General features: G+C 41.1%; 1 protein-coding gene across 1 annotated transcript in view; it reads left to right on the top strand.

Moving 5' to 3' along the window:
* NBAS (NBAS subunit of NRZ tethering complex) overlaps nt 1–22,553 on the top strand; it is a 309,213-nt gene that overhangs the window by 274,548 nt on the left and 12,112 nt on the right. The window contains exons 49-51 of the mRNA XM_043917136.1: nt 11,748–11,887; nt 16,095–16,233; nt 22,083–22,211. Of these exons, the coding sequence (XP_043773071.1) occupies nt 11,748–11,887; nt 16,095–16,233; nt 22,083–22,211 (408 nt within the window). The remainder of the gene's footprint in view (nt 1–11,747; nt 11,888–16,094; nt 16,234–22,082; nt 22,212–22,553) is intronic.

Here is a 22,553-nt window from a genome sequence, read left to right as displayed (position 1 = left end):
AATGTTCTAGTAGTAGTCTATTTTTACTTAAGTTGAGAAGATGCTTATGTACTGTCAGTTTTCATGTTTTATAGGGACGTCTGTGAATTGACCATTAGGTTTTGTATGTGTATTTTATCACTGAAACCTCATAAGAACCCTTTGATGGAGGTTTTATTATAATTCCATTCAACACATGAGCAAATAAGCACAGAGTAGTTAAGGAGTCTTTACAGTATCTTTGCTAAAACATAGCAGAATGATGTAATATTACTCGTTATTATGTGTTAGGTATTCGTTATTATGAACTGCCAGTACTGTCTCCACCATAAGAGCTCTGTGTTAACTCAGTGTTAGATACCTGTTCAGTTGTGTGTGTCTCTCTGTATATTGTCCTGTATTATGTTATATATTATATTATTCTCAAAGTATCCTGATAGGTTAGGTACTATTACCTTATTTTTGCAAATGAAAGCACCAAGGCTTGGTGGGATATTTTCACCTGATCACAGAGGTATTAAGTGACAGGGCCAGTATTCCATCTGAGTCTGAGTGATATATTATAGCGAAAGCATATCTGGCTCCATGAATTAGTCTATTACTACTATATCAACTTTAACTGAAAAAGCAAAGTCTGTCCTTAAAATTTTCGCTTTTATAGCAATTCTTTAAAGTAAGCGTGTACTTCTAGAGGCTCATATGGAGTGATTATTTGTCCTAGAGGAAAAGTTTTTAAGGCAAAGTCTTTCTTATTATTTTTTTTCTTTTTTTTCTTATTATTTTAAAACAGAAGTATTTCCCTTCTCATATGTCTCATTTGAAAGATGCTGTCATTAAATATTATATCTAGCCACCTGAAAATGTGTATTATGTATTGAAGTTACAGCAGCACTCACTTATGGAGAGGGATCATGGAATGCTTTATTGTGTCATTTCTAGCTTTAGAGATACAGTAAAATAAGTAGGCTGGAGAACATGGCTCATGAGTGCAGTCACCAGCTTTTTCTGTATATTTATGTGTTTGTGCGCCCCACATACAACTCCAAGCATCTGGAAAACCCTTGGGAACTTAATTCTGTCATTGGGTTCCCTCCCCATCCTAAGGATGTGTTTGCCACACACTAAGAGGGACTTTTTAATAGCAATTGAGGACCCTTTATTCTTGAGCAGTTCACAAAAAGACACTCATTTTCCTAATACACCTTTGGAGAGAAGCAGAGGCTAAATGTGTGTGCCCATCAGCAGAGGCGAAGGTAGGAAATAAATCAGTGTCTCACTTGTTTATTGCTGATCAGGACACTCTTCCTGTAGTAGATACTCTTCCTTCCATGTGGGCTCGAGAATGTTATTTGAACCCTCAGGCTGTCTCAGCAACACATTTTGCCTTTATTATATACAGTGCAAGATATAGTAGTTATGAAATTCTCTCTATAGCTGCATCTATTCTATAGTTCTCTGCCATAGCAATGAGAAAATTGGCTAGAAGATAGCTGTCCTACTTTCAGTATTTCAACTTTAGTCTTATTTCCACAATTTTATATTTTCTATTAACAAAACATAAATATTCAGAAATAGACATAATCACGATTGATGTGGTTTATATTCTTTTATCTAATAATAATTATCAATTACAGTAATTAATGGGCTTCCCTGGTGGCTGAGACAGTAAAGAATCTGCCCACAGTGCAGGAGACCTGGGTTGGATCTTTGGGTTGGGAAGATCTCCTGGTGAAGGGAACAGTGGCCCACTGCAGTATTCTTGCCTGAAGAATTCCATGGACAGAGGAGCCTGGCAGGCTATAGTCTGTGAGGTCACATGGACTTGGACATGACTGAGCGACTATCACTTTCACTTTCACTGTAATTAATGGTAATGATACTGTTTATCAAGTACTTGGACTTCCCTGGTGGCTCATAGGGTAAAGCCTCTGCCTACAATGCAGGAGACCTGGGTTCAATCCCTGGGTCAGGAAGATCTTCTGGAGAAGGAAATGGCAACCCACTCCAGTATTCTTGCCTGGAGAATCCCATGGATGGAGGAGCCTGGTAAGCCTAGGAGTCCATGGGGTCGCAAAGACTCGGACATGACTGAGCGACTTCACTTTCTTTCTTTCTTCGTTGAGTACTTACTGTGTACTAGACACTGGTCTAGGTACTGCTTAGATTAGTGGGTGGTAGTCTGACAGTTTATGACTAAATTTAACAGCTCGTTCAACAGCCTGTGACCTTTTGGTCTTCTGAATATTTGACTTCCCTTCCGCAGAGAAGCACATGTGATCCAATGGACACAAGAGGTAGTATTGGCCACCCGGAATCTTAGAAAAGGAGTAGTTGTTAATCCCAAACTCCTAATTTGGGATTAACATATACACACTACTGTATATAAAGTAGGTAACCAACAAGGACCTATTGTATAGCACGGGGAACTCTGCTCAGTATTCTGTAATAACCTGTGTGGGAAAAGAATCTGAAGAAGAATAGATACAGGTACATATGTAACTGAATCACTTTCCTGTACACTTGAGACTAACATAGCATTGTAAGTCAACTATACTTCAATGTTGATTTTTAAAAAAATGGAATAAACTTAAAAGTGGTAGGTGTAACAGACAGGAATCTAGTCTTCTAGAAGTCATTTCTGTCACCTTTTCATATTTCTACATATCTGTTGAAGTAGGGATATTTTTTTTTTGTTTATTTGTTTTGTGTTTTGAAGCTGTGTGTACACACCCGGTTCGGTCTGACTTTACTGTGTCCCCAAGAGGACTTGCACACGGCCTTGGATATCATCATATGAGCCTTTTAGAACCAGCCTAGTAGCTCATAAACTCACATGGAAGATAGTATACAGTGATGAATAAGCCTATTATCAATAATAATCCCCTACATGTTGCTAATTTTTTCTGTTGATAAAGTACTTTCATAAGCATTAGTACCTATTTCATATTCACAAATATCTGAAGATTAAGCTGCTACCGTTGCCTACAGGAGGGTGCAGATTTCAGGAGAGGTGTCTCAGTTTAAGATAGTCATGTCCATCTTCAAGCAGCCACAGAGAAATTTAAAGTTAAAGCTGTTCACATCTGAGAATAAGTGGTTCAGTCCACTTTTTCAAGGACAATGACTCCATGTCTGATAAGGAAGCTGCAGCTACTTGACAAATGACTTACCGCAAGGGCTGAAGTCACCCAATTCAATGAAGAGAGAAACATCACTTTCAGAGACAAAAGGGAAAGAGGTATTTTTATGTTTGAGTCACACTTGAATTTTACCCTTTAAAATCCTGTGATGTTTGGTTAGTGGTGTCAGTATGGAGTTGTCACCAACTCAACGATGCCTATAAAATTGTGGACATTTTCACCCCCTGCCCACAGGGGAAGGGACAGAAGTGTTAAAAGAAATATATGTCACTTTCGTTTTCACTGGAGAAAAAAGAATGAAACTAAGTGTAGGAAAAAAATAACAATTCTTTCAATTTTATTTTTACTGTTCTATGCAAAGCATATTTTAAGAGTCATTCCAGATCAGCATTAACTATTGCACAAATAAGCAAAGTTTTAAAAAGAGCTAAAAGTTAACCCAAGATTCCATTATCCTAAAATAGCTGTATTTCTTCACATACTTTTTCTGTCCTGCCTAATCTGTAGGCGTAATTCATGTTAGAAGAAATCATAGCACCTACTTCTGCTTTTTTATATCCAGCTTATTATGTAGGTGATAATATGAATAATGCCTACTGTCTATTGTGTGCCTACCGTGTGCCAGCCTCTTGCTGGCTACCTTATCTATATCCTTTTAGTGTTCACAACCATCATAGACATACGTATCTCCATTTTATGGAAGAGGACATTAAAGCTCAGAAAGGTCCAGGAATACCTCCAAAATAAACATTTTTCTGTGTTACTTTGACTTTGCCAGCACTGTTTTAAAAGCTGGTCATTAAAAAAATAAAAAAAATAAAAGCTGGTCATTTAGTTGAGTTTCCCTTTATTATTTGTTTTAGAATTTCCTTATATAGTATGTTATGAAGTCTGTTACAAAGTTCTTATGGAGCATTTGATAGCCACCTGCAGTTTTTCCTCGCTATTAATAGGTTCTATAGTCATATCATATTGCAGCTGTTTGGTCACTGAAGTCAGTTCTCTGAACTTACACTTTTATGAAATATATTTAGATACTAGGAATATATATTTCAATACAGGCTGCAGTACTTCCCAGAAAAGAGAAAATCTGATTGTTTCATAGGTGCACATTCATACTCAGCCAGGGGTCTTGTTTTTAGGGAGTTTTAATCCCCATGATATTGATATAAATTATGTGCTCTCACAGCCACTGCAAGCCTCTGAGATGTGTTTGCTTTAACTTTTGTTGTCTTGGAGCAGTACTTCCTCTCCTGAGTTTTACATATTTCTTAAAATACTCTTTTAGCTCTACTTTCTCCCTTTCTTCTGGAATTCTGATGAGAAATAACCTTCCCCCTGATGTCTTCCACTTCTAGGTCAGGACTCAGGAAACACTGGGTCTGAGTGGCTTCTTTCTGTTGGGGTCATTCCTCCAGTCCTGGGCTTCCAAACTAGTTTGCATTTTTTTATCATCTTTATGAGTTCTCTTTTGGTGTCTCTTTAAGTATTTTCATGGTTATTAGTTATGCTTAGCAGAGAGGATTAGGGAAAAGCCATTTTGTCCAGGCTGGAAGTTTCTTGCACATTTCTCTTTTATATTTCTTTATACAAAAATTTATTTTGCATTTTAGTTATCAGAATTTATTTTTAAAGCCTGATTAAGGCATTATGAACAAGATAAACATATTATTTTGGTAAGTTTTGATAAATTTAGGTAGTTTAATATGTGGACACAAATCCTAGATTAATGTATATATCAAAGTATGCCGAGCTGGTTGAATCACAAGCTGGAATCAAGATTGCTGGAAGAAATATCAACAACCTCAGACATGCAGATGATACCACTCTAATGGCCAAAAGTGAAGAGGAACTAAAGAGCCTTCTGATGAGGGTGAAAAAGGAGAGTGAAAAAGCTGGCATAAATTCAACATTCAAAAAATGAAGATCATGGGCATCCAGTCACTTCAGTTCAGTCACTCAGTTGTGTTCGACTCTTTGCGACCCCATGGACTGCAGCATGTCAGGCTTCCCTGTCCATTACCAACTGCCGAAGTTTACTCAAACTCATGTCCATTGAGTTGGTGATGCCATCCAACCATCTCATCCTCTGCCGTCCCCTTCTCCTCCCGCCCTCAGTCTTTCCTAGCATCAGGGTCTTTTTCATTGAGTCAGTTCTTTGCATCAGGTGGACAAAGTATTAGAGTTTCAGCTTCAGCATCAGTCCTTCCAATGAATATTCAGGACTGATTTCCTTTAGAATTGTCTGGTTGGATCTCCTTGCAGTCCAAGGGACTCTCAAAAGTCTTCTCCAACACCCCAATTCAAAAGCATCAATTCTTTGGCGCTCAGCTTTCTTTATAAATCTCCCATCCATACACGACTACCATAGCTTTGACTAGATGGACCTTTGTTGGCAAAGTAATGTCTCTGCTTTTTAATATGCTGTCTAGATTGGTCAGAGCTTTTCTTCGAAGGAGCAAGCATCTTTTAATTTCATGGCTACAGTCACCATCTGCAGTAATTTTGGAGCCCAAAAAGATAAAATCTGTCACTGTTTCTGTTTTCCCATCTATTGGCCATGAAGTGATGGGACCAGATGCCATGATCTTAGTTTTCTGAATGTTGAGTTTTAAGCCAGCTTTTTCACTCTCCTCTTTCACTTTCATCAAGGGGTGCTTTAGTTCTTCTTTACTTTCTGCCATAAGGGTGGTGTCATCTGCGTATCAGCGGTTATTGACATTTCTCCCAGCAATCTTGATTCCAGCTTGTGCGTCATCCAGTGCAGCATTTCTTATGATGTACTCTGCATGTAAGTTAAATGAGCAGGGTGACAATATACAGCCTTGACGTACTCCTTTTCCTATTTGGAACCAGTCTGTTGTTCCATGTCCAGTTCTAACTGTTGCTTCTTGACCTGCTTACAGATTTCTCAGGTCAGGTGGTCTGGTATTCCCATCTCTAAGAATTTTCCACAGTTTGTGTAAGATCATGGAATCTGGTCACATCACCTCATGGCTAATTGAAGGGGAAAAAGGGAAAACAGTCACAGATTTTATTTTCTTGGACTCCAAAATCACTGTGGATGGTGACTGCAGCCATGAAATTAAAAGATGCTTGCTCCTTGGATGGAAAGCTATGACAAACCTAGACAGCATATTAAAAATCAAAGACCTCAATTTGCCAACAGCTATGATTTTTCCAGTAGTCATGTATGGATGGATGTGAGAGTTGGACCATGAAGAATGCTGAGCACCAGAGAATTGATGCTTTTGAACTGTGGTACTGAAGAAGGCTCTTGAGAGTCCCTTGGACTGCACAGAGATAAAACCAGTAAATCCTAAAAAAAATAAACTCAATATTCATTGGAATGACTAATGCTGAAGCTCCAATACTTTGGCCACCTGATGCAAAGAGCCAACTCATTAGAAAAGACCCTGATCCTGGGAAAGATTGAGGGCAGGAGAAGGGGGTGACAGGGATGTGATGGTTGGAGGGCATCAATGGACGTGAGTTTGAGCAAACAACAGAAGATGGTGAAAGACAAGGAAGCCTGGTGTGCTGCTGTCCATGGGGTTGCTAAGAGTCAGACACGACTTATCAACTAAACAATGATTATCCAACAAAGTATGTTATTTATCATATCTTAAGAAAACATGTGTTCCAGTCCAGTTTTAGTCCCATATTATTCTCATGTAAGGTAAAGCTTTTGTAGCTACAGTGATCGAGTTTAAAACTGCTTTCTTAAGAGCTGAATAATAACAATTTGGCATCCTTTATTATAATCAGGGAGTGTGCGTACACAAAATGGATGATTTGTTAAGTTGCTGTATTTTTCACATTTATATTTTAGACATGGGTTTCAATGCTCCGAGAAACAAGTTACTAATAATTGAAATTATTTTACCCTTTAAATGTCTGTGTACATGTGAGGAAGGCATTATACAAAGAAACCTACTACCACACACATTTTTAAAAATGGAAACTAATAATTGCACACTAGTATAAAAGCAAACATAGAAAGGTCTAATTTATAGTTTCTTTTCTCTTTCCTTCCTTTATGATACAGTTCATGCTCTAGATATTTATAAGCTACTACAATTTCTAAAAAGAAATCAATCTAAATTATATTGAAAACATGAATCATTTTTTCCTAATCTCTTCATTTACTTGGTATGACTCTACATTTTATGTAAAGGAGAACCGTCTTGTTAATAATTATACTGCACTTAATTTTAGAAACTGGAATATTGGCACTGTCAGGAGATTTATCATTCAGTTGTTTTAAAATATTTTTTAAGCACAAAAGTTTCTCTACAAATAAACCCAGATAATAAATCAGAAGGAAGAATGCAGCATTTACCAACCCTTTTCCCTGCTGCAGACCTCCAGGCATCTACTTAGAGCTTCTGAGACAATGGGGATTTTTGGACCCTATTTTTCAGACTTGGAAAATGAGACAAAACAAGGGACCTTACAGAAATCATGCAGCTAACCACAAGGCATCATTGGTTGAAACATAATGTCAATAAACATGCCATCTCTGGTAATTTTTAGTGATTTCCTTTTGGTGGGATCTTTTTATTAAAAAAAAAAACCACAACTTTTGTCTATCTCCAATCAAAAAAAAAAAAAAAACAGCCAAAAATCTATGATAACTCCATGCATATTTAATATCATTCTATGTTGCAATATTTTATGATCATTTATTTGTATGTCTGCTCATTCATTCATTCACTTAATCAGTTGTTGTTCTTCATTCGGTCACTCAGTCATGTCAGACTCTTCACAGCCCCATGGACTGCAGCACGCCAGCCTCCCTGTCCATCACGATCTCCCTCAGCTTGCTCAAACTTATGTCCATCAAGTCAGTGATGCCATCCAACCATCTCATCCTCTGTCGACCCCTTCTCCTCCTGCTTTCACTCATTCCCAGCATCAGGGTCTTTTCTAATGAGTCAGCTCTTCACAGCAGGTGGCCAAAGTATTGGGGCTTCAGCATCAATCCTTCCAGTGAATAGCCAGTGTTGATTTCCTTTAGGATTGTCTGGTTTGATCTCCTTGCAGTCTAAGGGATTCTCAGAGTCTTATCCAACACCACAGTTCAAAAGCATCAATTCTTCATCTCTCAGCCTCCTTTATGGTCAAACTCTCACATCCATACATGACTACTGGAAAAACCTTAGCTTTGACTAGATACACCTGTATTGGCAAAGTAATGTCTCTGGTTTTTAATATGCTGTCTAGGTTGGTCAGAGCTTTTCTTGAAGGAGCAAGCATCTTTTAATTTCATGGCTGCAGTCACCATCTACAGTGATTTTGGAGCCCAAGAGTGCATTAATTTTTTTAAACACCATCCTTGTAGAGAAGGGGGACAAAAAGAAGCAACTGTAGAAAAATATGGGAAACCTATTGAAAATGTGTCCATTTCTCCATTACCCCTCAACTCGCCCGTCCTGCAACACAAAATTAGTGCAGCTCACATTTTCATTAAAATTCCATTCCACATTTCCATTGTTTCCCCATCTATTGGCCATGAAGTGATGGGACCGGATACCATGATCTTAATTTTTTGAATGTTGTTGAGTTTTAAGCCAACTTTTTACTCTACTCTTTCATTTTCATCAAGAGGCTCTTCAGTTCCTCTCTGCTTTCTGCCATAAGGGTGGTGTCATCTGCATATCTGAGGTTATTGATATTTCTCCTGGCAATCTTGATTCCAGCTTGTGATTCATCCAGCCTGGCATTTTGCATGATGTACTCTGCATATAAGTTAAATAAGCAGGGTGACAATATACAACCTTGATGTACTCCTTTCCCAATTTTGATCCAGCCCATTGTTCCATGTCTGGTTCTAACTGTTGCTACTTGATCTGCATACAGGTTCATCAGGAGGCAGGTAAGTTCTGGTATTCCCATCTCTTGAAGAATTTTCCACAGTTTGTTGTGATCCACACAATCAAAGGCCTTAGTGTAGTCAGAAGTAGATGTTTTTCTGGAATTCTTTTGCTTTCTCTATGATCCAACGGATGTTGGCAATTTGATCTCTTCTTCCTCTGCCTTTTCAAAATCCAGCTTGAATGTCTGCAAGTTCTTGGTTCACATACTATTGAAGCCTCATTTGGAGAATTTTGAGCATTACTTTGCTAGCATGTGACATGAGTGCAATTGTGCGGTAGTTTGAACATCTGCGCTGCCTTTCTTTGGGATTGTAATGAAAACTGACCTTTTTCAGTCCTTGGCCATTGCTGAGTTTTCCAAATTTGCTGGCATATTGAGTGCAACACTTTAAAAGCATCATATAGCTCAGCTGGAGTTCCATCACCTCCACTAGCTTTGTTCATAGTGATGCTAAGGCCCACTTGACTTCACACTCGCTCTAGGCGACTGATCATACCATATGGTTATCTGGGTCATTGAGATCTTTTTTGTATTGTTCTTCTGTAAATTCTTGCCACCTTTTCTTAGTATCTTCTGCTTCTGTCAGGTTCATACCGTTTCTGTCCTTTATTGTGCCCATCTTTGCATGAAATGTTCCCTTGGTATCTCTGATTTTCTTGAAGAGATCTGTAGCCTTTCCCTTTCTATTATTTTCCTCTATTTCTTTGCATTGATCACTGAGGAAGGCTTTCTTATCTCCCCTTGTTATTCTTTGGAACTCTGTATTCAAATGGGTATATCTTTCCTTTTCCCCTTTGCCTTTCACTTAATCACGACTGTTCATTTACTCTGTATCAGGCATTATTTTAAGTAGTGGGGATAAACCAGCAAACAAATGTTTCTTTTTTCTCAAAGAAGTACGTTATATGTCACAAACTTGTAAGTGCTAAGAAGGAATCTAAAGCGAGGGAGGGAAATGGGATGGGGGAACGCTAGTTTAGCAGGGACAGTTATGCAGTGTATTCCCTGATAAGGTGACATTTGAGAGATCTGAAGAAAAGGAATGAGCCATGCAGGTGTTGAAGCAAGAATGTGCCAGGCAGTGGAAGGAGATCAAAGTTCCCGAGGTGGAAGCAGGCACGGTGAATACACAGAGGCCCCGAGGCTGGAGAGGAGTTGCAGGTGGTGAGGTCAGGTAATGACAAATGGGTGCTTTGAGAGGATTTTTTTTTTCCAAACATTTCTTTATAAATGGGCAAGAAAATGTTGCCAAATTCCCAATTAGACCACTAATTTAAATAATTCAAAGCTTCTCTAGCTTACTGAGTCCTCCAGTTTCAGAAAAGCCTGATCTGAGCATAATTATATATTGGCTTTGCCACTCTCTAGCCATGTTACCAGGACAGACAAGCCTGCTTCTTCATCTGAAAATCGAGGTTAGTAATACCTGTGCTGTTCTCCATATAAGACTGTTATAAGGATCAACTGACTAACTGTATTGTAAAATTATTTCAGAAACTAGAGGAAGTTTTGGGGTTATTAGTTGTTATTCCATGCAAGAATGACATGGAGCTTTAAGTTGGGTTTTGAAGGATCTGACTGGTTACTGTGTCAAGACTGTCCATAGTAATTAGCAGTAATTACATGGTATGTGTCAACTTTTGTGAAAATTTAGAATTCATAGTATAACTTTTTCAGGTAGCTGCTCAGGATCAGAGCTGGAATGACCATCAAATCAAATGTTTTGGGAACATACATTAGTACAGACAGTTTAGCAAATGTATAGGTAACATCCATTCTCATTATTCTTGCAAGGTATCATCTTGAGTCTTAAATACCTAAATACAAAGGATGTGTTTTAAGAGAGGCTAGGAAACAGGAGAACCAGCTTTTGGCTTTCTTTATATTTAAAACTGTTTTCTAGCTTAAAGTAGCAAGTATTTTCTTCACAGAGGTGTTGGAGATATGAGGACTGCCTTAATGTAAAAGAAGTATTATTAGGTTATTCAATAGGAGGAAAAATTAGTTTTTAATTGACAGACTTCTTTAGAAATGGAGCTGTGAATAAAAGATATTTTATCAATACTTTGATTTATAGCAAAAAACATTCCTTGTCATATATGCTCTGTGTGTGCTCAGTTGCTCAGTCATGTCATAAGGCTTCTCTGTCCATGGAAGTTTTTAGGCAAGAATACTGGAATATATTGCTGTGCTCTCCTGCAGGGGATCTTCCCAACCCAGGGATTGAACCCCTGTCTCCTGTGCTTCCCACATTGCCAGACGGAGTCTTTACAACTGAACCACCTGGAAAGCCCCAAATGTACTTTAATAAAATCTTGAATTTTCAATTATAGAAATATTCTAGACAGTATGAAGCAATGGCAGGATAATTTATTGGCTGATATTGAGTATGATGAACTGCTATAATCTCACATGAAACTGAACTGTATTTTTAAATGACATACATTGAATGCTAATAAGTCAGTTCTATGAAAACCTACTTTTTAAAATTTATTTTGGTAAAGAATGTCGAAAACCTTCCTGTGACTTCATTCTAAGCAACTTTTAGCATAAATGTTTGAAATTGGGTAAAACATAGAGCTTTTGAAGGTTTTGGGGGAGTAAAGTTAGGTGGTGTTGTCAAATCTTCCCTTGACAGTTTGTAAAAATTTCTGAAAGAGCATTTAATCAAATAACCCGATTTGAGTTTTTCTGGAAAGCAATCCAGGAGCCTTTGCCGTGGGTTTCAGGTCTGTGTTCCCTTCCCAGGTGGACGTAGCTGACGTGGAGGATGAAGAGAAGCGCTGTGATCTCTTCACGGAGCTCCTGGAGGCCAGTCACCAGGAGGTGGAATTCCAGCACCTGGTTTTGCTACTGCAGGCTTGGCCACCTATGAAACGGGAGTACACGTGAGTATTAATGTACAGGCAGGCTTCTTTTCTTTTTTAATTTTCATTTGTTTTTCAATTGGTGGAAAATTACTTTGCAATTTTATGTTGGTTTCTACTGTACAACAGTTCGAATCAGTCATAAATATATATACATACATATATGTATATATATGTATGTATATCCCTTCCCACCTGAGCCTCCTTCCCCTTCCCCCATCCCACCCTTCTGGGTTATCACAGAGAACCAGGCTGGGCTCCTTGTTATTTACCAACTTCCCACATAACAATTTTACACATGCTGCTGCTGCTGCTGCTAAGTCACTTCAGTCGTGTCCGACTCTGTGCAACCCCATAGACGGCAGCCCACCAGGCTCCCCCATCCCTGGGATTCTCCAGGCAAGAACACTGGAGTGGGTTGCCATTTCCTTCTCTAATTCATGAAAGTGAAAAGTGAAAGTGAAGTCGCTCAGTCGTGTCCGACTCCTAGCGACCCCATGGACTGCAGCCTACCAGGCTCCTCCGTCCATGGGATTTTCCAGGCAAGAGTACTGGAGTGGGGTGCCATTGCCTTCTCCGATATATGTCAGTGTTACTTTCTCAATTCATCCCACCCTCACCTTCCCCCACTGTGTCCACAAGGTCATATGCTACTAGATTCATCAATACCATTTTTCTAGATTCCATATATATGTATTAATATGATATTTGTTTTTCTCTTCATGACTTACTTCACTCTGTATAAGAAATTCTAGGTTCATCTACCTCACCGCAACTGATTAAAGATAGACTTCTTTTGTCTAGATTCTAGGTTTAAAAAATCAGTACCTGCAGGAGAGCCAATGAAAGAAGGATATAAAATTGGTATTAGCCTTTAGATGAAATTAGAATTATTTTTCTTGAAATATCACAGTTTCTTTCCATTTCTCCTTAGCCCTAAACAAAAATATTTCATTTAGAAATAGAGACAATGCTTGATAGTAACATCTGATTAAGGATATCAACAAAGCTTCCCTGGTGGCTCAGGCAGTAAAGAATCTGCCTGCAGCGTGGGAGACCCCAGTTCGATCCCTGGGTTGACAAGACCCCCTGGAGAAGGGAATGGCAACCCATTCCAGTATTCTTGCCTGGAGATTCCTATGGACAGAGGAGCCTGGCAGGCTACAGTCCGTGGGGTTGCAAAGAGTCGGACATGACTGAGTGACTAACACACACACACATTTTTACCAAAAAATGTTTTGATGTTCTTTTAACACGGCTTACCATGCTAACTTGAGAATCCATGGGGGATAAATCGCTAATTCCCTTTTTTTGACAGCACACAGTGTTATGTGCAATTGACATGCATTATCACTTCACACAACAAAGCTACTGCAGGAAGGTGATGTTATCTAATTTTACAATGAGAAAGTGGAAGCTCAGAAGTTAAATAATGTCAGGCATCACCTGGCCCCGAGGTGGAAGAGGCTGAGTTCCAACAGCTGCTGGAACCTTCAGCCCATGCTGTCTCTTCCGTGTCATATTGAGATTGGAGCCACATGGAGTTAGTCACACAGTCCTTGCACTACCAGCCATGGGTTCCTGTGGAAGACATAGCCAGATCTCCTCTGAGCACATATGCTGCCTGTCATGAACTGCTGCTCCTTGCTGGCAGAAATCGAGAGTTCCCCGTCTGATCCAAATGCCTGGGGCAGGCCTCGTCTTCACGTTCCTCCCGCGTCAGTGGGCGCTCTGTGCACACAGGCCAGCACACATCTCCGCACTTCAGACATTGCAGAAGGATGCTTTCCTGAAAATAGATTATTCCATGAGCAGTTTAGGACTGCTAAGGAACATCTAGGCAGGCCTCTCCCCCTCAGATGAGACCATTATGAATTTATGAAGCAAACGGAGGAGAGGGGTGTTGTGGTTTGCATTTTTAACCAAGTGTTTTCATAAGGGCAGGCAGCAGCTCTTAGATCTCCATCTTCTGTGGCTGTGATGGCAGGCTGACATGCCGATTTTGAGAGTAGGTTCTTCCCTTTGCTTTTGAAACTCTGCAGTACCAATTCCCATGTCAAAGAAACTTTAGTTTCTCTTGTGACAGTCCCTTGAAACAGCATTTCCATTTGGTCCCTAATTATCTGGGCTGAGCAGCCTCCAGACTTAAGGGTGCTTGTTAAAAACAGTCCCATGCTTTACTCACTGAGTCCAACTCACAATACCTGGGCATCGACTTCTCACCAGCTCCTAGGAGATGATAATGGGAAACAGATGTGGGCCCCACTGGTTTAGACTTGTCAGTACGGCTTCACTTTTTCAGAAAATCATTAGGGTTGAATTACAGATTTCTTCATACACTCAAAATGAATCTCTTAGTCTAGAGAGAATTTTTCAAATTCAAAATATGATAACTTCTGGTAGATTAATTAACTGTGGTTCTGCAGTTTCTGTTACTTTTGGAACACTGACCATCTCAAGTTACTCACCCGCAAGAAGCAAGCTCAGCTTCTCTTAAAACATTTACTGCATTTAAAACATTTAATGAAGGCATTTATAAACAAAAGTAGGTCCATTTTCAAAGATACAGTCTTACTTTGGTAGTCCTGTGTGAAAATTGCTATCCTGTGTTTTGCACAACTCCTTGGTGAAATCATTAGCATTAGAACCAATCATGAGTATTGTAACCAAGCATTAGCGATCCACTTAATCCTTGTATCACCTATGTCTCTACCTAGAGATAACCAAGTGATAAATCAGATCAAGTCCATTTCTGCTGCTTTCCTGGCTCATCATACAGTGAGAATATATGATGGAATCCTTGAAACAGGTGCTTTAAAGTACTTTTGAGTACTTCCCCCCCAGACAACCCAACATATGACTCTAGGCTGTAGCACTTTCAAAGCAACCAAAACGGGGGAGTGGAGCAGGAGAGAAGGATTGCATGGCAGTGGCTGAATGTCACCAGTCAACACAGTCAAGTTCACAACTGAAGACTGTGCTTGATCCACATGACTGCTGATTTACCAGTCCCAACTTTGGATTTTTAGTTTCAGTCCCTTGTAGGCCCTTGTATCCATACTAGGAAAGCATAAGAGATTTGCATTCAGGAATATCCATCGGGTTCCTCCAGAGTGTCACAGCTGGCTGGTGGAAATTCCATTCTGATAGTTGTTGTCAAAACCACTGGATGTGTTGTGTTGACGAACCAGCATTTTTGCTGCAGGGAGGCGGCCTGTTAGGGAAAACCCCTGGGGAGCTGGGTCCAGACTTGAAAGAGGAAGGCAGAGGGTGAGTCCAGAGTGTCTGAAGACTCCTCCTCTGTCAACCAGACACTCTCCCGGGCTTTGTTTGTACCTTGAAATAAGCAGCATCCTTTGTCCTCACAGGTTGTTAGTTTGAGCTGAGACACAAAGGCTTTGCCAGAGGCTAGTTTTGTGGCATCCCCTTGTTGTTGCACTTGATGTTTTTCTCAGGCACAAGCAATGAAATTCTTTCAAGGGAGGGACTATCCTTGGGTGCTCATTGTTTAGAAGCTACAGCTGTGCTTTAATGAGGCAACAAACTCTTGATAAATAGTAAAATTATTGTACAATGTTGTAAGTAAAATCAGTACCCCAGAATGAGTATACCCTTCAGTTGTTTCTTGAAATATAAATTGTGATGTTTTTTATGAATTCAGAGTAGTGATAGCCAGAGAAGGGAAACAAAAGACAAACTTTTGTGCTTTTACGTCTCAGAAATAAGAAGAATAAATAAGATGTGCCTGCTATCAAGAGTGACACTTCACATGACAAGCACCATTCATTAAGTGATGCAAGGAAAACATTAAATCGCTTTTTCACAGTGAAAAGAACCGAGGCCCAGAGAAGTTGGGTGGCCCCCCTATAAGCACATAACTAGGCTGAGAGTGTTTCAGTCACTTCTGTTGAGTTACCCAAGTAGCCAGGGAGCCAGAATGTCAGCCCGAATGGCTGGGCTTCGAACTGCCTGTGCTGGTCGGCATCTACCCACTGCCCACATGCTTCTGGGCGCTTGTCTACACTGCAGCAAGCTCTTTTCCCTCTGTTTGATGGGGTCTTTTCTCCAGGATAGACAGGAAGAAATACATCATCCTGATTATGATTGCAGTTTGCCAAAAACATTTTACTTGAACAAGTGGGATTTCTTTACTATTTTTAAATTTCTTACCACAGTCCTCCTAAGTCTCATTGTTTCGAATGCCTGCATTTTTCTCCCTTCGAACCAGCGTGACCAATAATCCATGGGTGAGACTGGCCACAGTGATGCTTACCAGATGTACGACGGAGAACAAGGAAGGGCTGGGGAATGAAGTTTTGAAAATCTGCCGCTCTCTATATAATACTGAGCAGATGCTGCCTGCCGAGGTGAGTGGATGCTTAAGTGGCTTTGCTGGGGTCATCCCTTTCCTTCCCCACCGCTTGTATTAGAAGCAGTGTCAGCGACTGTGCTTGGGTAACGTTTCCCCTGAGTTACAGGTAGGTAAAGCCCGTAATCTGTAACAGGTCAAGTGAAGAAGAGCAGTGCTGGAAGGATGCTTTGAGGTCTTTTCTCTTTGTTGGAGCTCTGAAGCGGTTTTCTTTTCACACGTCCCACAGTAGAACCCAGTTTTCTGTTTTTTTTTTGGATGCCGTTTTATGTCTAACTCACGTTTCTGTTGCAAGAGGTCGCGGTAGTTCAAGTGTCGTGTCTGCCTGACCCAGGCCAGCTGGTAATGTAGTGGTTACGTTAGTGTTCCCTGGCGGGTTACCAGCCACTCTTAATTTTCATATACTTTTTGACATCGTTGTAATAACATTGTATAACAACATTTATTCTCTATAACCATGGTAAAAACACACGTTGACCTGTGTTCTCTATTTGATCCCATAGCAGAGCTATCCCAGAGATATTTATGTAATATGTATATATATGCATCCTGATGCTGCTTATTCATTTCAGCTGTGTCCGACTCTGTGTGACCTTATGGACTGCAGCCTGCCAGGCTCCTCTGTTCATGGGATTCTCTAGGCAAAAATACCAGAATGGATTGCCATGCCCTTCTCCAGGGAATCTTCCCAACTCAGGGATCAAACCTGGGTCTCCTCTATTGCAGGCAGATTCTTTACCTCTGAGCCACCAGGGAAGCCCTATATGTATATATATATATAAATTTCTACATTCTAAAATAAGCACATATTAGCTACAGACCCTGCCATGGATCTGACCTCAGCACTATATTATTTGAGCAATCTACGTCTTAAATTTAAGCATCTGGATAATGGCATTAAGTTGATTAATTGATTTTTGAGTTTTTACCACATAAGAGATAAACTTGAAAATGAAATTGTAAATATGATTCTTTGAATCTTCATTATAATCACGCAAGGAAAATGTTCTCATTATGAATGCACACTTAATGAATTGTTTTCTGAATGAAGGACTGCCTAAGTGTTTTTTTAATTGAATTTAAAGTATTGAGTCCATTTGAAGATATCTTCAGCCACCAGAATGACAGAATTATTCTTTTACATAATTAAAGTACCAACACCAAAAAGCAACCCCCCTTACCCTGATAGCCTGTGATTTCCTCGTATCCACGCCCTCTTCACTGGTGGTCGGCTCTGCTGTGTTGTGAACACCTGGAGAGCGGGACCCATGGCTGCAGCATCTCGTTTCCGTCAAGGCAGGATTCAGCAGACTGGAGAGTGGGGACTGAACAGCGCTAGTTTCCCCCATCAGGGTGAAGAAATAACGTGGTTTTCACCTTTGCCTTCACATGAGCTAAGATTGCACGTTGTTAGGTCAACTCCAAACGCCACAAGTGGCCTACTGTCAGTTCTTCTGAATCTAGGTGAGGAAAACATTATTTCAGATCACTGGACCTCCATTTTCTCATCTCTGAAACAAGGGGTTAGACCCCATGACGTCAGAGGGGACTCTTATTCCATCTGTTCTTCAAGGTCTCTGGTCTTGGGCGGAGTGTGAGCCTAGGCTGTCTGTTCTCTTCTTCATCCTCAGCACATAGTCCACTGACGAGCCCATCATTCTCTTGGGGTGAGGAGTGGAGTGATGCATTGAGCCCCATTTTGAAGCGGATCATTATCCCTTCTCTGATGTAATCTGATGAGATGAAAGATCATTATCAAGATCATTATCTGTTGCCACAGTGCCTTTTTCTTTCTTCATTTTTCTTGTGCTGCTCTGTCTTTTAATTGGATATGTATCTAGATTTTTTTTATTTTCCTAAGGATGCCATGATTGAAGGAACTTTGCAAATCTTCTGTTTGTATTAATCACTAAATGTGCTGAAATGTGAATTAGAATTATTACAAAGGAAGGAGCAGTATGATGACAAAATGGAGATGTGTTGTTTATTTTCCCACTTTTGGAGATCACTTAGTCTCATTTCAGACTTCCCTAAGATTTAACATCACTGTGGCAGTAAAAGTATTCATGACTCTTCTTTTATTCTAGTACCTTTGGTTACCCTGATGCATGGTGTGTGAAATGCGATGGCCTAATTATCTCCAACAGGACTTAAAGGGGCTTACTTTTTCCATCATCCCTGTTTCCCATCCCTCCCACCAAGTTCCCATATGTAGAGATTTTTCTTTTTTTTTCCTTCATGACTTTTCATAACTGCCTGCTGCTGCTCATGGTACTTGTTTACTTATGGCCCTGGTGGTTGTGCCGATGACAGATATGACCAGAAAGATAAAAGTCGCTGTCTCATACAGGTCACGTGTCCCCCAGTCTTGAAAGTTAGGCATCCTCCTTCCCAGCTTGTATCCATGGCAATACATGAACCATTCTCAGGAGTGTGGGGGATCTGTAGAACAGGAAATTGGCAACTTGGCATAAAACGAGCTCTTGGCATTTAGATTTAAAATTCCGCATCACAGCTATTTGTGGCTGCTCCCGAGGGCCCATGTGGAGGCACAGAGAGAAGTAGTGTTGCAGACACCTTGGCTGGGTGTGTGGGCATCCGCCACCTGGGTGACCCCCCTTCTACTTAGTGTGATTGTTCGCTCTCATGGTTAAGGCACTTCTGATGACGTCAAGAGCTTGATTTTCAATGACCCCCATTCCGGCACACTTTGTGTTCCAGGCCCTTGCTGCGGGCCCTGGCACACCTTTAGGTGCTGGATACCCCCCGGGCCAGCAGGAGGCAAGGACAAGAGGTGGACCAGTCTCGCTTCTCTGACAACCATCAGCCACAGGGCCCAGGACATCCCCACGAGTCCCAGTCCACAGCGGGGAACAGCCTGCAGGACTCTGACCCGGCTTGGGGCCCTGCCCAGCTACTCCTCTTTCGTTAAAGGCTTCTCACTGTTGTTCTGTGTCCTGATGGCCAGACAGCTTGAGCTCTGAAGGTGCCATGCAAAGGGTTTCGCTTTGCTCCTTTCACCTTTCCTGCAGCTCTCTAAATCCCTCTGTAAACATCCTAATAAACTGTCCTCTTGTAACACAGGGGAAAATGCCTGATGAGTATAGTATAGTACTTAATTACAAAGTATTTAGCCAGTAACTGTTAACTGAGATTAAAAAAAAAAAACAAAAAAACCCACTCAGTAGCTCTCATAAAATGAATTCTTCCATTTCTGGATGTCCTTATCTGGCTGTGGGATACTAGCCATTATGCCTGCTCAACAGGATATAAAGGTGATTGCCATAAATTTTTCATTGAAGCTAAGATAGCTTAGTGATGTGCTTATTCTGAATATTGTAAGTTCCTGAAAAATAACCTGTTTACCAATTTCTGATAACTTATAAGCAAATATGAGTGTTAAGAGAGGGAAATAATACAGATAATTTGAGGCTTCCCTGGTGGCTCAGATGGTAAAGAATCAGCCTGCAATGCAGGAGACCCAGGTTTGGTCCCTGGGTTGGGAAGATGCCCTAAAGAAGCGACTGGCTACCCACTCCAGTAGTCTTGCCTGGAGAATCCCATGGACAGAGGAGCCTGGTGGGCTACAGTCAGTGAGGGTGCAAAGAATTGAACACGATTGAGCAACTAACATTTTTTTCAAATAGCAAGCAAATTTGGAATACAGAGAAGGAAAAACTTTCTTGCCCTCAAATGAAGCAGATAGATGAATGATCACAGTAATACAAGGTGACAGATAATGTAGGAAATATCTGACGAAGTAGAGCCAGGATGTAGGACTGGCAAACCTGGGCCATCAGAGGTGCTGTCACGGGAAATAGGGTTTTCTTGTGCCTGTGTAAACTGAGACCTAAGGATGAGTTGAGAGTTGATCACACAGAGAGACAGCAGAGGTTGCATCCATCGTGTGTGAACACCCAGAGGTCTGTGAGAGACCAGTGTTCCCTGCTGGTAGCCACAGGCCACATGTGGGTACTAAAATTAAGTTTAAATTAAGCAAAATGGAATGAAATTCAAAGTGTAGTTTCTCAGTGGCACTAGCCACATCTCAGATGCTCACAAGCCCACGTGGTCCTCGGCTGCCCTGTGGGACAGCGCGAATGCAGAGCGTCCCAGGATGGGAGGAAGCCCTCCTGGGCGCTGCCTTTCATGGACCGTGCAGGATGAGGGAAGGGGGAGCCGTGGTTCCAGGGAGGCGGGCAGAGGAAACAGGTGAGTGCTGTTTGGGCTCGACTGCCACATCCCCGAATTTACGTTTCACCTTCCCGAATGGTTTCTGCAGGTTTTGGCATCCCAGCTTAAACATCCACGTTTCTCTTTGGCCCGGATGCCGGGTGAGACCCCGCCGTGTGCTGCCTGTGCTTGAAGGCACACAGAGCTCTTTGCTGAATTAGATCTATGTTTGAAGCCCGTGTTTGGCAGAACTGTTTCCCTGCCAGTATTGATCTTGTGTGGCACAACATTCCAGTCTGATTTCCAGCAGTGGCCTAAAAAAAGATCGTGAGTGGAATTCCAAAGAGACCTTTACCCCAGACTTTAAATAGGAGCTTCTTTATGTAGCCTTATTTTATCCACTCTTTATAATAACCTAAAAGAATTATGAAAATACCTGGAATGTGAGTTTTTCTTCTCTGATAGCTACTGTTGGGGTAGCACAAGAGTAGGAGGATCGATCAGGCCCGCACAGGGCAGTGATTCTGTGTTCTTTCAAAAGCAACCCTTGCTTTATGTAATGAGGTCGCACTCACTGCCTGGTCTTTGGTCCAAGTGTTCTGTTCTTTACAGCTAAAATCAGGACACCAAGGGAATGTGTAACTGGGCAGGGAGGAATAGCTTGAAAATTTATTTTCTACGCTTTTATACTTTTGTTGTGAAGGATTATTATATTTATCTTATAGAAAAGGCTGCTCTCTGATGACAGATTCAGCCAGTATGAAAAAGAGCTGTAAATAAAATTAAAATACATCTGTGGCGATCTGAATACGTTTTCATTTTTCTTGACCACAGGTAGTTTTCATGAAGAAGGAACATCTTGGGTATATCAAGCATTCAGTTCACCTTGACGTTAACTCTCAGTTCAGTTGCTCAGTCGTTTCTGACTCTTTGCAGGCCCATGGACTGTAGCCCACCAGGCTCCTCTGTCCATGGGGTTTCCCAGCAAGAGTGCTGGAGTGGTTGCCACTGCCTACTCCGGGGGACTTTCCTGACCCAGGGGTTTAACCCGAGTCTCTGGTGTCTCCTGCATTGGCAGGAAGGTGTTTTACCACTCATACCACCTGAGAAGTCTTGACATTAACCGTAAACAGGTTTTAAAATGTTTAAATTTCCTATTTCCTTTGTTACACTGAATGATAACTAGATCTTTTTGATAACGTTAACAGTCAAGAATAGTTTTTGTTGTTAAGCGTCTCGTAGATGCTGAGCATTGAGCATCCTTATTCACCAACACTTATTCTCATACACACACACAACACTGCACAGTAGATACAGTTGCCTCCATTGTACTTGGGAGGAAACTAGGGCTCTGAGAGTTCAGAAAAATTAATTCCAGCCCTCTAACCATCCAGTGGGATCCTACACAGCCATTAAAATAGCAGTATTGTAGATGAGTACGTGATACTCAGAAAGATTTTATCAATTAAGATGGTGAATCGAGTGAAGCAGGTACCAAACCCTACATCAGGGTGGTCCCCTGTGTGTCTTTTGAACAGTCACCGACGCGCACACACACACACACACACACACACACTTGTAGGAGAAGGAGAGGAAAGACACCTCCAGAATCGTGCCGGGGCTGTGATGCATCCCCTCTCCTTCTCACTCACAAAGTCGCCCTTGTGGTTCCAGGGGGTGAAGGAGCTGTGCTCGCTGCTGCTTGATCAGGCCCTGCTGCTCCCATCGCTGAAGCTTCTCCTGGAAAGCCCAGACGAACGTCTGCATGCTATGGCCCTGGACCACATCACCGCCATCGCTAAGGTACTCCTCACTGAATTCACTCATTCTTACTTTGCAGAGACATGCATTGGTATTGCAGTTCTCATCAATAACAACGGTAATTTACTCAGGACTGTTTTACTTACACTCTGACCACAATAGCTGTTTGTTTGTCTACAGTAGGTATTTGTGGTTTGCAGTAGATATTTGTTGACAAAACATTTTCTAAGCTTCTCCCGTGAACCACAGAGTGTATCTAGTGCCAAGAATGCAAATCCAGATCAAGATGTATTTTCTCTAGAGAAGCAGAGTATCAAGTCTCTTTAAGAAAATTTCAGAGCCGCCTGGCACTAGCGGACTAGTCTTGCCACTTGAAATCTGGGG

The sequence above is a fragment of the Cervus elaphus genome, chromosome 11 (assembly GCF_910594005.1).
Source record: "Cervus elaphus chromosome 11, mCerEla1.1, whole genome shotgun sequence".
NCBI lineage: Eukaryota > Metazoa > Chordata > Mammalia > Artiodactyla > Cervidae > Cervus > Cervus elaphus.
This window is presented reverse-complemented; position numbering and strand designations above follow the sequence as displayed.